At 44.8% G+C, this 17744-nt stretch overlaps 1 protein-coding gene across 1 annotated transcript in view; it reads right to left on the bottom strand.

Annotated features, from left to right (window-relative positions):
• The window catches only part of Smg6 (SMG6 nonsense mediated mRNA decay factor), a 236533-nt gene that overhangs the window by 100626 nt on the left and 118163 nt on the right, over positions 1–17744 (bottom strand). Inside the window, exon 13 of the mRNA XM_051157931.1 lies at positions 12822–13023. Coding sequence (XP_051013888.1) covers positions 12822–13023 — 202 coding nt within the window. The remainder of the gene's footprint in view (positions 1–12821; positions 13024–17744) is intronic.

Here is a 17744-nt window from a genome sequence, read left to right as displayed (position 1 = left end):
AGTCAGAGGACACCTATCTAGTGCCACCATAGGGGTCGCGGGACTCCAACTCAGATAGTAAGGACGAGGAGCAGGCATCCTTACCCGAGCCAACTAACTCCCCAGGCTCCTTGCTTTAACTCTAAGAGTGACAGTAGTCCGTTTTCAGCCTAGTCGAATTTAACACCACCAGTCTCCGGCCAGTTCACCTAATAACCCCGGATCTCAACAGACAAACTGGAAGGGAGATTTATAGCTCAAACAGTACTAGAATTTGCCTAATCCTTCTCTTCTGTCTCCTAGATGCAGGTGTTTATCAACCATGAATGACCACCAATTTCACCCATTTGTATGTGTGCGTGTGTCTGTGTGTGTATGTGGAGGCCAAAGGCTGATGTCTGGTGTCTTCCCCAATTGTTCTCCGCCTTATCTTTCTAAGATAGAGTTTCTCAGTCAACCTGGACTGTCTCTGATTGGCTAGAATGGCTAGCTAACACGCCTCAGGGACCCTTCTGTCTCTGCCCTAGTCCTAGCATGAGATTACAAGCACGCACACTTGCCACGTCCAGCTTTCTATGTGACCCTGGGAATCCAAACTCAGGGCCTCATGCTTGTTCAGCAAACACTTCCTGATTGAGTCATTTTCTTTTTTTCTTTTTTGATTGAGTCATTTTCTCAGCCTCCAGTTTATTTCTAATTGTGGGCCCAAATTTATTAAGACTAGAGCCGGAGATTGCTTGAATACCTGACTGCATTTAGGTAGGTTTCACAGGTAAGGGACTCAGGCTGCTTACACAGCTGACTTTCAGGTTTTATCTATCAGTTTTTCATATCCGTCAACTGCACGTGTAATTACTGGTTATCTACAGGCTGTCTTGCCTGGAGAAATTAAGAGTCCAAGACACTATAAAGGTTTTCTATGTGGGTTTAGAACTCACTTCTAAAATGTACACATCAGCCTAAGAACACTCGTTGGAGAATTCACAATGGTTTGCTTTTTTTTTTTTTTTCAATCAAATCTATTCTCCAAAGACTTACATTCTAGATACTCAAAATTTTTTCAAGATTTGAAGACACTCAACCCAGAGAGAAAGCCAGAATGAAAGAAACTCAATCCAAGTTCTTCTGAAGAACTATTCTGAAAGATCAGATATCTCCCTCAAACCAGGTTAATGGTTCCCAAGCTCCTGGTGAGAAACCACGTTTTTCAGAGGTAATAAAACTGTCACGGTCTCAAGGACTGGAAGCACCAAGTCACTGTTTGTCCAACCATACTCCTCCTGCACTTCTCCAAGCACACACATTACACTTAGATTTCAAGGATTTGAATCCACCATGCTTAGCTATGCCATCCTGGGCACTGTTTTTTTTTTTTTTTTTTTTTTGGTTTTTCGAGACAGGGTTTCTCTGTGTAGCCTTGGCCATCATGGACTCGCTTTGTAGATCAGGCTGGCCTCGAACTCACAGCGATCCGCCTGCCTCTGCCTCCCGAGTGCTGGGATTAAAGGCGTGCGCCACCACGCCCGGCTCTGGGCACTGTTTTAAGGCTTAACATTACTCCAGGGTTTCCTGGAACCTTAAAGGAAATAACGTAAAGCCTTCTGACAGCAGAGATCCGTGATAAGCACTCAGTGTCAGCTGTGCGGCTCAGAGCCCTCTTAGGAAAAGAGACTATCCAGACCTGTGACTCTCTGCTTACGTTCACGAGAGAGAGGTTCATAGCAATCTAAGGAGATTTTTGATTTTTTTTCCCCCTTGAGCTCAGAAAGTTACCTGGCAAGAAGAGGTGTGGTGTGTGAGCTCTCAGATGATATTTCTGCATTCAAAAGTTAAAGCCAGAATTGGTAACTACTACTCATAATCTTCCTGTAAGTTTTCCAAATATCCATGGAACCTTTATTCTTACCAAAAGCTTCACCTTGTAGCTACAATTTTATCAGGTATTTAGTCCCTAAAAACAGCTGTTCTCAATATGTGGAACCCTTAAGACTAGCGTGGCCTAAGAATGTGTTAGAAATACAATTTCAGTCTCTCTCTCCACATCGAGGAACATTTGTGTGAAGCTCAGAAACTGGTGTTTTAATAAGCTACCAACATGGTTTTAATGAATGCTAAAGTGCGAGAATTACTAGCCCAGAACTAAAAAGAATACTTAAGACACTTGACTTACCAAAGACACAAACATAAAAACATTGTCCCCACGGCTGGAGATATGGCTCAGAGGTTAAGGACTCTTGTTGCTCTCACAAAGAGCCTAGGTTTGGTTCCTAGCACCCACAAGGTAATGACAATCATCTATAGCTCTAAGGTATCTAATGTCCTCTTCTGACCTCCATGGGCAGCAGGCACATAAACATACATGCAGGCAAAACATTAATTCACATAGAATAAATAAATCTTTAAAAAATGCCAAAAAAAATAGAATCTTGCATCTGAGGAATTAGATTTATATATTAAACAACAACTGATACAATCTGAAAATACTGGAGTAAATCAAGGTGATAATAATTCATAAAATTACAAAGGATTCATAAAGCGGTAGGAGAGCACAAAAAGATAAGAGAGAGAGAGAGAGAGAGAGAGAGAGAGAGAGAGAGAGAGAGAGAGAGAGAAAGGCATATAGAGAGACATACAGTAAGATGGTTACGGCCAGCAAGATAGCTCAGGGGGTAAAGCTACCTTCCACCAAACCAGATTGACGTGGTGATAGGATAGAACAGATTCCTAATAAATGCCTCCTGACTTCCACAGCTACACTGTGGCATGTGCATCTCCCATGCAAAATAAGTAAAACATAAAAAGAGAGGTCAGTGAAGGTCAGAAAGCCATTTGTGAAATAGATAATGAAAAGTTCCTCATCTAAAGTGAGAAAAGGCATGCATTAACAAACAAACAAATAAATCTGGGCTTATAATGTTTCCTTCCTATAACCAGAGGACTTTACAAAACAAAATATATGTTTACACTCAGAACAAAGACTCTGGATCATACAGATAAAACAGAGAAGGAAACATATACATAATAGTTTGTTTCTAAAATTTGGCTGGTTTAATTTTTCTGCAGATACCTATAGCTGATGTGTGCGCTACTTGCATAAATGTCTGACCACCAGCTGCAAGCAGTGCCCAAGGAGACCAGAGAGGATGTCGGAGTTAAAGATGTTGTGAGCTGCCATGTGGGTACTGGGAATTGAACCCAGGTCCTCTGGAAGAGAAACCAGTGCTCTTAACTACTAAGCCATCTCTCTACCCTGAAACATTTCTTTTTTTTGAGACAGAGCCAGCCTTAAACTGTAGCTGAGGATGACAATGAGCTCTGATCCTGCTGACTCCACCTGGGATTATAAGCTCAGACCGCCATGCCTGGCTTTATGTGTTCCTGGGGATCAAACCTAGGATCTGCATGCCAGGCAAGGACTCTCCCACTGAGCTGCATCTGCAGTGGGAGTATTTGTTATTACCTATATAGAGAAAAATGCTGCACCTCTTCTTCCAACAGCTCTCCAAATTCTCATTTCACTCAACATAAAAACAAAACAGCTACACAAGACCAACTGAAGGTGCTGAGTACGGTGACCTGTCTTCAGTTTCAGCATGTGGGAGGCGGAAGATATTTTTGTCCATCTCAGGAAAAGTTACAAAAAGCTAAATTATTCAGCATTGTAAGGAGGTTAGAAAGCAGATACTCTTATATTCTACAACTGGTCTTATACAAGAAAAGTCCTAAAATTTGGCACAACCCTTATGGTCTAGCAATTCTACTCACAAGTTTATCCCTGTAAAATTAATGAAGAAACGTGTGTGTGTGTGTGTGTGTGTGTGTGTGTGTGTACACACATATGTAATGTTGCTTGATATGACATCATTGATAAAACAGTAACTTCCTAAATATAAATGACTAAGGGACTACACAAAACTTCATGACATGTGATATAAACTATATAACCGCATGCATTTATGTTATAGGAGATAATTCAGCATTGTTTGTTTTGGTATGGTTTAGTATGGTCTCACTATGTTCCCAAAGCTTTGAAGTCCTGGGCTCAGCCACTGCTCCTGTCTCAGCCTTGCCAGCAGGCTATACTGATTTCTATTAAGCTTTCTATAGTCATACGACAACATGTATCTTTTTCTAATATTGTCCTTCTCATCGCTTCCCACCAGGTACTACTTACACAGCTGCTGGGATTTTGGTGAGAAGATGCATATGTGAAAAACTTATTATCACATTGCCTGGAACACGATCAGTGGCGGAAAACAGTTGCTATCAATGCTATGGCTTCATGACTTGCACTGTAACTTAAACAATACAACGTGGTAGAGAGACAACTGTGTTTTTATTTGCCTTCAAGATGGCTTGGCAGGTAAACGTACTTGCCACACAAAGCTGACAACTTTAGTTAAATTTCTAGAACCTAAATGGTGGAAGGAGAGAGCCAACCCAAAGGTGTCCCCTAACTAGTTCCCCCTGCGCCTTATGAGGCATGAGCGTGTGCGTGGAGGGCTGCCGCCAACACTCAAGCCCTCGTCACCTACTGTGTTTAAGATCCTGGGTACAATTCCTACCCCACCAGCAAACAAAACATGAGTAAACAACTAAAGAGAAAAGTTGTTATTCTTTTAAAAACTTTTAATGAAAAATTTATATACATAAGAAAGTAGAATGTTGTAATGGATTCAACATATCTATTATTCAGATTCAACAAGAACCAACATTTAGCTTCCCCATCCCGTTAATATTTTTTCCCATTTATATTCTTAAAAAATATTTTGTTGGCTGGGCGGTAGTGGCACTCGCCTTTAATCCCAGGACTCGGGAGGCAGAGCCAGGTGGATCACTGTGAGTTCAAGGCCAGCCTGGTCTACAAAGAGTCTAGGACAGCCAAGGCTACACAGGGAAACCCTGTCTCAAAAAACCAAAAAAAAAAAAAAAAAAAAAAAAAAAAAAAAAAAAAAAAAAAGTTATAATTTATTCACATTACATCCCAGTTGTTATCCCCTCCCTTGTATCTTGCTGTTCCTACCCTCCCTCTTCCTTCTGCCCTTTTCCTCTCCCCTAAACCTCTGACTGGGGGGTGGGGTGGGCTCCTCGACCACCAGCTGACCACAGCCTATCAGGTCTCATCAGGATAACCTGCATCTCTTTCCTCTGTGTGCCAACAAAGGGGCCCTGCCAAGGGGAAGATATCAAATCTCAGGCACCAGAGTTCATGTCAGGGGCAGCCTCCACTCCGCCCTCCCCTCAAGTGGAGAATGAGCTGTCCATCAGCTACATCTGAACTGGGTCTAGGTTGTCTGCATGCATTGTCCTTGGTTGGTGCTTCCGTTTGTGGACACCCCCCCCCCAGATCCGCTGGCCTTGATGGCCTCCATGTGGAGCTCCTGACCCCTCTGGGTCCTTCCATACAACTCTCAGCTTCTGCCCAGAGTCCAGCTGCCAGTCCTGATATCTGCCCAAATGCCCTGCTGAGTGGATCTCAAAGGGCATCTATGTTTGGCTACTATCCACTTATAAGTGAGTTTATACCATGCGTGTCTTTCTGGGCCTGGGTTACCTCACTCAGGATGATCTTTTCTAGTTTCACCCATTTGCCTGCAAATTTCAAGATTTCCTTGTTTTTAATAGTTGAGTGGCATTCCATTGTGTAAACGTACCACCGTTTCTTTAACAGTTTTTCAGTTCAGGGACATCTAGGTTGTTTCCAGATTCTGGCTATTATGAATAAAAGGCTGCTATGACCACAGTTGAGCAAATGTCCTTTTTGTACCATGGGGCAACTTTTGGCACTATTCCAAGTGTTCTGAGACAGCACCAGGTATGTTTCCAAAGTGTTGTACAAGTTTGTGTAGTAGATTTAAACATGGCTTTTTGGTTTTGGGGTGTTTTTTTTTTTTTCCCCTGATCCCAAGTGAATATGAAACAGACCTGTGTAAACGTAGGCAATGTTTTTTCACTGAAAAGAGACTTGTGAGAGAACAGGTGATACTTGTCCACTGGAAAGGGAACCGTCTCTTGTGGGGGCACAGTCTTTGCCCAGTGATAAAGATCCTAGGATGGCCTCTGAGAGGACATATATGTGTGTGTGTGTGTGTGTGTGTGTGTGTGTGTGTGTCTCTCACACACACACACACACACACACACACACACACACACACACACACACACACACTCTCTACTTCGAGATGCTCCTAGAGAGAACAGCTCCAGTGAACGCTTTGAGGTTCCGGAATCCAGTGGCTGCGGTTGTGGTCACCTTTGCTGAATTGCTGGTGTGCTGTTTAATGGGTCTGCTGGAATCCTGCCGACTATGCCAATGGAATAATTCCAAGGAACTGAGTCTAAAAAGGTCTACTTCTCCTGTTCCCATTAACCTCTTTTCTCTCCTATCTAGGGTAGGTGGGTTGGAAGGGAGGTGTAAGCATTAAAGAACCCCAAATAAAGTAGGTCTTAAAAAGTTCAAAGCCTACAGGTTTGCACTCCCCCAGCAATGGAGGAGTGTTCCCCTTTCTCCCCATCCAGCGTGTGCTGTCACTTGGGTTGTTACTCTTAGCCATTTATATATGCTTACCTGCCTCCACTCACCCAGCTAGTTTTGAGGTAAATCCTAGTATACATTAGAGATTTCTGGTGGTTTTTGTTGTTTTGTTTTGAAATCTGTTTTTGCTGATCTGGTTTCTGTTTTTGTTTTTTAAAGATTTATTTATTTATTACATATCAGTACTCTGCCTGCATGTATGCCTCCAGTCCAGAAGAGGGCATCAGATCTCATTATAGATGGTTGTGAGCCGCCATGTGGGTGCTGGGAATTGAACTCAGGACCTATGGAAGAGCAGCCAGTGCTCTTAACCACTGAGCCATCTCTCCAGCCCGACTGTTCAGTTCTTTACTAGGTAGTTCACTTTGGTTTGCAGAGCTTAGCTATCTACCCTCTGAATTTAGGTGCCCACCAGCTGCTCAGTGAGATCACTTTCCTTTTTTCCCTGGTGGTTGGCTCTAGATAGGTCCCTCCCTACTTCACTGCTATTTTCCCCTCTCCCTTCTCCTGGCTGACTTGGAACATGCAGTGAGTCACCATGCTTGCTTATACCTGAGCTTTCTACTATGGCTTCTTTATTACATACAGAATATTAATCCTTCAAGATGTTCAGAACACTCAAAAAAGGCAAGGGTTGGGCTGGAGAGACGGCTCAGTAGTTAAGAGTACCTAAGTTTGGTTTCCAGTACTCATGTCCCGACAGCTAACAACTGCCTATGACTGCAACCCCCAGGGATCGCTTTCTGGCCTTCATGGTCACTTACACACTGATGTCATCCACACACACACACATACATAAAATAAATCTAAAGAAGATCAAGAGTAAAGCCAGACTGAAAAGTTTACAAAGGCTATCCCTGTAACAAATTTCATAATATAAAAGATCCAAGTCATTCAGTGATGTGCCCTGCTTGTTTCAATGAAAAGCATTCATTTTTATTTATTTAATTTATATGTCTGAGTGTCCTACTTGCAAGTATGTGTATGTGCACCACCTGTGTGCCTGATACACACAAAAGGCACCAGATCTCCAGGAACTAAGGATCTGGAGTCATGGATAGTTATGAGCTACCTACCACTGGGATCTGACCCCAGGTCCTCTGCAAGAGCACCGAGTATTACTCACCACTGAGACACGCTCCTTCCCACAATTGTATTTTCATTTACAACTCACAACTCAAAAACCAAACCAAACCAACCCTAGAGTACCACAGGACTTGCCTGGGAATGTTGATATCAAATCAGTGCTCATAAGGCAATGCATTCACCATCTCAAGAAAACCCACCGGGCTCCTCGTGTCTTACAGGGTTCAGTAACTGTATGTGGTACTGAGCATCTATATACACCACAGACGGTTTCCCAAACTGGCATGTTTGCTGTATGTGTTTGGAGAACCTACACTGTGTGGGTAGTTACATGCTCAATGAGCTTCTGTTGACCAATCTCTACCATTAATGAAGTCACTAATGTTACAATGAGTTCTTGAGATATTTCACATTTCTTAGTAATAGCCACTAGAGGCTCGAGAAAATGCCTATCAGATTGCTTAAAAGGCCAGGAGTTCCTGAAGATTCTTTCTGGCATGTTCATACATATCTTCTGGGTTAGCCATGGAGGTGACCTTTGTGAGTTTAGCATCATCCTTTAGTCCCCTCTTGAGCCGCTGCCCCTCTTTTATAAATGCTTAGATAAGTGTACCGAGAGGAAATACTAGACAGAAGACTCTAGTTCACAGCCTAACGTGTGATAGATGATTGATTTTGCCCTGCCATGTAAGTCAACGGAAAAAGGTAACATTTTTAGACAGGGAAGACAGTTCCAACAAGGTGACAACCACAAGGAAGTGATCACCCATCTGGTTCAGAGCATTTCTAGATTAGGCTAGGAGTAATTGCAGAGACCCCAAGGCATGCATGCTTGGTCAGTCTGAGGAATAGCAAGGACGACCAATATGCAATGTGACCAGAGAGCTCAGCGAGGACAAAGAGGGCAGTAGGAGCTGAGGTTGGAGAGTTAGCACGTGAAGGCACTGTCAGATAAGAAAGGGTACTGGAGCCCATTTTTAAACTTTTGGCTTTTTACTTCAAGAAGAAAAGTTATCATAATGTTTGGAAGTAAAATTAGCATGATGTGGTGACTTTATTTTAAAAAAATTTGGGGGGGGGGGGCAGGGCTTTGTGTATACTAGGAAAGCATCCTTCACTTTGAGACCAGGCCTCACTAAGTTATCCAGTCAGCCCCAAATCTGCCCTGTAACCCAGGAAGGTCTTGAATTTGTAATGCCCCTGCCTCCACCTCCTGAGTAGCTAGGATTACAGGCCTATACCACCAGTGTCAGCTCTGATGTTCTATAATCACAGGTCACGGTCATTACTATGCCAGGAAACAGATTAGGAGCTAGAAGCAGAGTTAGAAGGTACTTCAGTGAATGGAACAAAGGTATGGAAAAAAATCATACCTACACACTGTTAAAGGTACTGCTAACGAGATACAAAGATCTGAGAAAACAAGAGCCAAGAACTCTAAGATTCTGCAACAAGCAACCAAAAGCCATGCTCCTATTTCCTCAGGATGGGAAAGAATAAAGACCAAATTTAGGAGCTAGTAATGAGAGATGACATCTCTGAAATACCTTCTCACACTTGAAGTGAGTTACTGCTGCCATCGGGCAGCTGGTGACCACCTACAATAGGGTGAGGGTGCACAGAGGACCTCATTCTTCTCCATCCAGGCCGCAGACTGGCATCCAACACTATAGCTGGGAGCACCAATGAGGTAATAAAAATGAGGCAAAGGAAACTTAAGCTGGTTAGGACCCCTCCCTTGTTTTGCACTAAGTGACAGTTAACTCCCAGAAGGATCTTCTGGAATCAAGTCCACTTAGTGATCAAAAATATCAGAAGAAAGAGAGGAAGATAGCTCGACTGGCTGATTACTAAATGCATGTACCCAAGCTACTGATAACTAGTTTTTCTCTTACCTCAATATCTTCCTCAGAGGTATAAACAGTTCTTTGCTCTCTTCAGCCTCCTACTATACAAACTCTTATTATTACCACCTTCTGAGACCAGACAAGCAGGGCAGAATTTTATCCTCTTTTTTCCCCACAAAAGCATAAGACAAGTATTCCTCTTTGGAAAGAAAGGTTCTCCCAAGAGTCACTAGTTATTAAACATATCCTAAGAGTGTGATTTTTAAAAGATTTATTATCATATTTTGTGCCTAAGTGTTTCTTCTGCATGCATATCTGTGTACAGGTACCCACAGAAACCAGGGAGGGCAATGAATCCCATAGAACCAGAGTTAGTGATGACTGTGTGCAACCACACGGGTGCTAAGACTCAAACCCAGGTCTTCTGGAAGAGGAGCAAGTGTTCTTAGCCACTGCCCCACTTTTTAGCCTCTAGTTTTTATTTTTATTTACTATTTTCTTATTTTTGGTGCTAAGGATTGAACCCTGGGCCCTTGCACAATCTAGGTAAGTTTTTAACCTTTAAACTATGCCCCCAGGGCTTACTTGCTTTCTTTTTTGAGGCAGGGTCTCCTGTTGTCCACACGTCACCTTGAACTAACTTATATAGCTAAGGATGACCTTGAACTCCTTACTACTCCGGCCTCCACTGTTCAAGTCACCAAGGGGTTACAATGGTTGCTGCTGGGCAGTTGAGTATTGACTTCGGTTAGGCCCATGCCTAGAACCTCTCTTCACTTAAAAAGAAATTTAACTATAGGAAATAAATACATGCCCTAATTTTGCTATAAGGCATAAATTCACTGTTTATAATAATAATAAAAAAATCAGGTTCCACCTCTCTTGGGTTGATAAAACAAAGACTAAGTAAAGAAAACTCAGCATGGGCACGGTAGCATGCCAGTAATCCCAGCACTCAGGGAGTCAAAGGCAGGCAGATCTCTGAGAGTTCGAGGCCAGCCTAGTCTACAAAGCGAGTCCAGGAAAGCCAAGGCTACACAGAGAAACTCTGTGTTGGAAAAAACAAAACAAAACAAAAAACCAAAACCAACCCCTCCCCCACAAAATCTTGGCACATAAAAAATACTAAGAAATCATTTTTAAAAATCATTCCGGCTGGGCGTGGTGGTGCACGCCTTTAATCCCAGCACTTGGGAGGCAGAGGCAGGTGGATCGCTGTGAGTTCGAGGCCAGCCTGGTCTACAAAGTGAGTCTAGGACAGCCAAAGCTATCACAGAGAAACCTTGTCTCAAAAAAAAAAAAAAAAAAAACCAAACAAACAAAAAACAAAAAACATTCCATATTTGGTTCCCTGAACATATGACAATTTTCACTTAAGAATACATTAAAATATGTGAAAAGAGACAATAGTGCATACATGACCCCACGGTTTTAGTTTTTTGCTCTGTACTTATTTTCCTAGTGCTGAGGATCACACCTAGGGCCGCGTGCTTGGGAAACATCCTCAGTCCTTCTGCTTTACTTTTATTTTTGTAATGATTTATTTATTATGTATACAGCATTTTGTCTGCATGTACACCTGCAGGCCAGAAGAGGGCACCAGATCTCATTATAGATGGTTGTGAGCCACTATGTGGTTGCTGGGAATTGAACTCAGGACCTTTGGAAGAGCAGCCAGTGCTCTTATCCTCTGAGCCATCTCTCTATTTCACTGCTTTTTTTTTTTTTTTAAAACCATGCATGTTTAAATTATATTAATAAATAAACATAGTCACTTAGGCAGCATATTAATAAAACTTCTCATAGGCCAGGTATGGTGACACACGTCTTTAATCCTAGCACTCAAAAGACAGAGGCAAAAGGATCTCTTTGGATTCTATGCCAGCCAGGGCTATATGGTGAGACCCTGAACCAAAAATAATTAAATATTTACAGGTCATGTTTAGAATTCAGTTTTTATTTTCTACCCTGGTGTGGGAAATTGAACTCAAGACATTAAAATCGTGTGTGTGTGTGCGCGCGCGTGCATGCGCATGCGTGCGTGAAGTGGTATTTTGCCTGTACATGTTTCTGTGTGAGGATGTCAGATCCCCTGGAAGTAGAGTTATAGACAGTTGGTAGCTGGCTGCCATGTGGGAGCTAGGAATTGAACCCACATCTTCTGGAAGAGCAGCCAGCGCCTTAACCACTGAGCCATCTCTCCAGCCCTTGAACTCAAGGCTTTGAGCATGCTAGGTCCACGATCCTGGAAGTCAGTTTACTGACTTTTATGTACTTCATCTTGATCAGAAGACTTCTTCCTCCTTTCTGTGGTGACACGTATCTTATCTCAGCGTTTGGGAGGTTTAGACAGGAGAATCATTAGTTTAAGGCCAGTCTCTACTACACATCCATTTTGAGGCCAGCCTGGGCTATATGTGAAACCCTTTCACAAAAATCCAAAACCTAAAAATAAAAATTCATAAAAAAAAAAAAAGACTTCCTCCCGAGAAGTCATTCACAGAGTACTCCCCAAAGGCCTGTCCCTTAGGGAGTGTGAAGTCACGCACTCTGTGAAGCATCAGGCACAAGTGCCTTAGCACAGGAGATGCTGCTAACTCCCCATGACTGCTGTGGAGCAGCCCAGACTGCCCTACTCTCCACTGGCTCAAGACCCAACTGTTAAATTAGAAGCTACACCATCCCCACCAGGGCAACAGGGAATGGCCTTTGTTTTCTATAAACAGACAAGAAAAAAGTCAAGTTAAAACAGTCTTTAGAGGAAGGAAAATAGAAACCAGGCAGCGGAGAATGCTTCATATTCCTAAAAGCTTTTTTTGTAAGTTAACACATGGTGTCTGCTTCCCTCTAGTCACCTATTTATCACTCTCCCCCTTAGAGAAGGGAAAAGGCCCTGGCTGTTTTCCTAGAGCAGAGTTCTGTGGCTGGGGAAGGAGGGAGAGGGAAGGAAGGAGGGTGCTTTAAGCATGATGCAAACCATTTGGAGCTGAGTGAGAGCACTGCCAACACAAGCTGCACTATTTAAACAAGTGAGGAAATGATCGTATATACAACATGCCAGGAGTGCGCGCTTGCGCTCTCTCTCTCTCTCTCTCTCCCTCCCTCCCTCCCCCCACACATGTACTTGCGCGCGCGCGCTCTCACACACACACACACACACACACACACACACACACTCCAGAGGAAGTCAAGAGAGATTTTTTTTCAGGACACAGAAGTGGATGTCAGCGGCTAAAAGGTCGATATTTTCCCTTAACACCCTTCTCAATGACTTAATCATGTTCCGTTTGCACAGAAAACTTCCCAAGAATAAAAAAAGTCTGGAGAATTAAGAGAATGGGTAAACGGGGAGGGATGTTTGGCCTGCAGCTGACCTTATCCGAGGTTTTCTCCACGTAGCAGGGGTCCTGGGGGGCAGCCAGCAAGGGGACAAAGCCAGAGAGAAGCCGGTCCTCTTCCAGGGTGAGGAGGGTGAGGTCATCATCTGGGTCCTTGTACAGTGGCACCTCAGACTGATTCACCGCCGTCAGTATGTTACAGAAATCAGCCAGTGTCGCCCACACATCCACAGCAACCCTGTAAGAAACGAGACGAGACAAGAAGAGTGGCTCTAAAGAGGAGATCGTGAATGTGTTCTGAGTGCTTTGAGGACAGAAAGGTACTTGCAACAAAAGCTGCAAGGCTGGCCGGCAGCTGCCCAGACATACTCTCAAAACCGCAATATGAAGCTGCGCCCATGGCAACCATCTGAGGTGTGCGTATTGCTCTGTGTAAAGCTGAAATTGATTAGGGGAGTTTTAATCCTAACCAGAGAGGAGAAAAAAGAATTTTGAGAATCAGTTGCCTAATGCAGGTCCTGTCACCTTTCCAGGCAGTGTGATGAGACACTTACTCAAACACTCTAGATACCCAGTGCCTGAGGCAGTTTCCGGAAGTCCCTGCTCCTGCACAGTCAAGTGTATGCCACACAGACAGAAACTGGGCAGTCTCCTCTTTCCTTCAGCCACAGGCACACAGAGAGCAGGCACACTGTGTAGCCACACAGGTTTCCCTCTTAGAAACGCTTTATACATGTATTCTCTATACACAAGCAGTGAAATGAATACACATCCAAGAAAATCCCCCTCCATGTCCTGCCAAGATCTATCTGCCCAGGAAGGGAAAGCGCATGCTCACCTCAACACTGTCTTGGCTACCCCATGCCTTCTTCCTTCTCTTACTTGCACATTAGACACAAGATGACTAACCATCCTGGGGACTGTCCCAGTTTTAGCACTAAAGTTTTCACATCCCTTAAGTCCCCTAGTCTGACACAAACCAGGATGATTGGTCACCGTGGTCCCACATTACCAGGTTCTGACTGAACCTGAGAAGAAACATTAAAAACACAAAACCTTTCTCTCTCTGCTTAAAACTCCAAGATAGAATTGGCTCTATGGCTCAGATTCTTGTTTGGGGCGTGCTAAACATCCCCCAAACTTTACCTGTCTAGGTAAACCTCAAATTGTAGTTGGATACAATGCCTGCCAAGTTCACAGACTTGACTTTCTCCTCCAAAAAGCCTCTAAGCCAGGAGCCTGGACTAGGAGGTGCCCTCTAGAGAGATGCCAAGGTATGAGATGTTAGGAGAGTTATAATAATAAAAAGAAACAAACAAAACCACACTCCACAGGAAAGATGGACTATGAAGAAGCACTATGCCAAGAAGTTCTAAGAGTCCCTCTGACATCTCCCAGGAGTCCTGGCCTACCTGGCAGGGAGAGGTATTAGACCTAAGCCATTCATTCCCCACCGAACCCCACCCCACCGCATCCCGCCTCACCCCATCCCATCCCCAGATGACAGGAAAGAAGGCATACCAGCAAGTGTCACTGAAAGGGACGCTAGGGGAGAATGTGGACTAAGGAAAGGTATGGGGACTTCCTCAACGGCTCCAGGTGGAAGGAGGCTGAGCTGGTTTATTTACTGTAATCACTACACTAGGAAAAGGCAATGAAATGAAACATCTTGTTTTCAAGAGCGTCCTGGGAACCAGGCGGAACACAGTCCCATTAATCACATAAAGGCACATAATCAACACACGTGTACTGCAGAAGTAACTCACTTCCCAGGCCCTGCCTAGGAAAAAGAGCACGTTTGGGGAGAATCACCAGAGGGATGAGAGCTCTCTAAGCCCCTCTGCACGGACACCAACAAGCAGACTCATTCACAAAGCTCCATCTTTTGGCTCAGCTGAGTTTGGCTGTCAGAAATGTTTAAATATGGAAAAAAATAAACAGTTGCAACACGTTTCTGTGCAGAAATCTGCCTGGGCTCCTCTGTGATGTAATGGGAAACGCGGCACTCAGGCTACCAGCTGTAGAATAAACAGAACTTTGAGGGTTAAAAGGAACTGAACTTTCCACGACCTCATCTGCAGAGAAGAAAATAATAAGAGGAATGATGCACTGCCCCACAGCTCTGATAGTTTATCCTCCGGTCCGGCTGCAGAGACAAGCACCGGATGTGATAGGGCTGCTCAGGGCTGCCTCTGAGGTTAGTGCTGCCCATGGGAGACACACAGGGAGGCTCTTCCAGTCCCCTGCTTCCTCCCCCAGTGCCCTGCTGGCCACTTGAGCCCACTGCCTGAGTCTGATCCCACAGCTTGGTGAGCTTTGGCCAACAGGCACTGCTCGGCTGCAGAGCAGCAATTTAGAAAATAAACAGGAAAAACGCCAGTGAGAAGGAAGAAGGTGAAAAGTCTCCCATCTGAATTCTTGGCTTGGAGGCCCTGGTTGGTGCTATACAGGTCAAGGCTGCTTGAGGACATAGTTAAGGATGGGGGTGTGGGCAGCAATATCCCCAGCCAGAGAGAGGCGGCAGAAAATCACCCACAGTTTCCTCAGTGGGAGGCCCCACATCCCTCTCATCCTCCCACCCTTACCATCTTGGATCCAAGAAGAAGAAATATGTGGTACCATGTGGTTCTCATTACCATGCTCTCCTGTCCCCTAAGGCTCAGATAAACCAGACTGCCTCCTCCCAGAGGCTGCGGCCACCACGAGGGACCCCTGCCCACGCCTATCTTTTGCCCATTACCACCCACCTTGTGCCAAACCTTATGACACACTGCAGTGATAAGGTGGATGAGAGAGTTCTTACCCTGTTGATTTTATAAGACAGCAACTGGTGCCAAAAGACATAGGAAGTGCCCTGAGTTCCCAAGTCAGAAATATAAATAAAAGCAGTCTAAGGGTCAAGCTAGACTGATCAGAATCAAGGGGATATACAAAAATGCTTCAATGAAAAGTCAGCCCTGCAGTCAGTTCAGCCTGATCTTGTTGGTACCCACGGGCCAACCTATGACAAGGATGTGGGAAAGGGTCTCCAAAAACCATGCCGAGCTGCCTGAACTCAAAAGCTAATGTCTGCAAGAGGATAGTGTAGTTTCTGAATGCTCACTGCAGCTGGGCCACTAGGCTGGTCAGTTCCAGGAGTCAGTTCCATGGGTGCACAGTTTCCTAAGTAGAAGGGGGACATCTTCAATATTTTCCCGTGTTTCTTCCTTATCCCAATAAGAAGTGCCATCTAACCTTCACCTCAGAGCAGCCCTTGGACCGCAAGGAATCAAGGTTGGTGGAAGAGCACAACATCAAAATCTTTTGGCTATGAAGAGCTTGAGAATCCTGTGGGGTTCAGTCAAGCCCTCATCACCGATTCCTATCCAGCTTTTTCCTGAGAAGGAGACTGGAGGGTTACAGGTGGGCCGGAGGGTTGGCAGCTGGGTGTGAGAGTCTCACTCTGTAGTCCAGGCTGGCTTCATGGCCTCAGTGATCCTGGCTCCTATATTTGGCTCAAGAAAACCCTTCTGGTTTCTTTTGTTGCAACTTGTAGTTTGGGGGATGTACCAGAGCCCACAAAATCCCACTAAAGTTAGGGTACACTCACACCAAGCAGACCCAAATCAGCCAGAGAACAGAGAATACGAAATTGTGTTCAATAAACCCATTTGTGGTTCCCAGAATGGTGGCAAGGGAGTCTCTCAGCAGCTGGGGTGCCATTAGTGCTCAGAGATATCAGCAGCTGCAAGGTGACCCACTGGCCCAACCTCACAGACCGTACCACACACCAGGGAAACAGAGCCCTGGCTTCAGTCTGAATGCCAGAGCCCAGCCTGGGACAGAGCAGAAACAACTAGTTAGAGGTGTGCACTCAGTACCAAGGTTCACCACAGACATGCATGCACTTACTCCACCAGCAAGGGAAAAAAATAAGAGTTAATTTACTTTTTATTGCCTCAGAATTCCAAGGTTTAATGTAGCTGTCAGTTTGAGTGCAGTGCAGCTGCTGGCCGATACAATGCAGCCCAGGCCAGCCCAGGCGACTGGGGAAACACATTTCACAGAAATGAACCAACACACACTCCTGGCTGCTTGTTTCGAGGATATTGACTTGGGGAATCAGATTAACCCTTCAGGCTGAGGTAAGTTCTGAAAATAGCATTAGAAGGCTCTTCGGTCCTGGGAGCTGAGAAGCTTTCCTGTCAGGTGGGCCCACAGTTTTCTGTGTTTCTAAAGTTCTCGAGTTCTCTCACAGGTGATGCTACACAGCTGTGTGCCCTGCAGGACTAAGGTGTGGAACATACGAGGCATGGTATACCACAGCCATCATCTCCTTGCTGGAAACTCAGGAAGAGCCAGGTCTGCTCTCTGCCAGGGGCAGAGTTGGAGAGGACTGTTCCCAAAGCGGCAGCAGACAAAACTAAGGCAAGGCAACAACAGGTTGGAATGGTCTAACCAGAGCTCAGTCTGTCTTTCTGGAAAGACAGGGGAAGACTAAGCACTCACACACTTCTTCATACTTTTGCTGGGGACTAGGCTGACTGGTGATTAATATCGAGTACAATGACCCCATGTTACAAGCCTGCAGGGGCCTGTGGAGGTGGCCATTTCCTGTGTAATACCAGCTTGTTTAAACACTAACATTCAAACTCACAGCTGCAGAACAAACCCGGAAAGAGTTGAGCGAGAAGAAGCCCTGCATTGTGTTTCAGAGCTGTGGAAGATCAGAGAAGCAGGACAGATGGGAAACAAGTTGGGTTTTGGGTTGCTGGGGTGAAGAGATCTGGAAACGGCCAAGGTGGTACAGAAAGTAAGTACGCGGGAGCTGAAGGCCCACTCGGCACAGACTCCCTGGGAGAGACGGAAACCTATCAAGCGCACGCTTCAAGACTGGCATCATTCCTTCTAAAACATGTTTTTCCCTCTGGGAGCCCAACTCACTGGTGACAGATAACAGCAGCCCCTGGTCGCCTCGGC

Source organism: Acomys russatus, chromosome 16 (assembly GCF_903995435.1).
Source record: "Acomys russatus chromosome 16, mAcoRus1.1, whole genome shotgun sequence".
Classification (NCBI taxonomy): Eukaryota; Metazoa; Chordata; class Mammalia; order Rodentia; family Muridae; genus Acomys; species Acomys russatus.
This window is presented reverse-complemented; position numbering and strand designations above follow the sequence as displayed.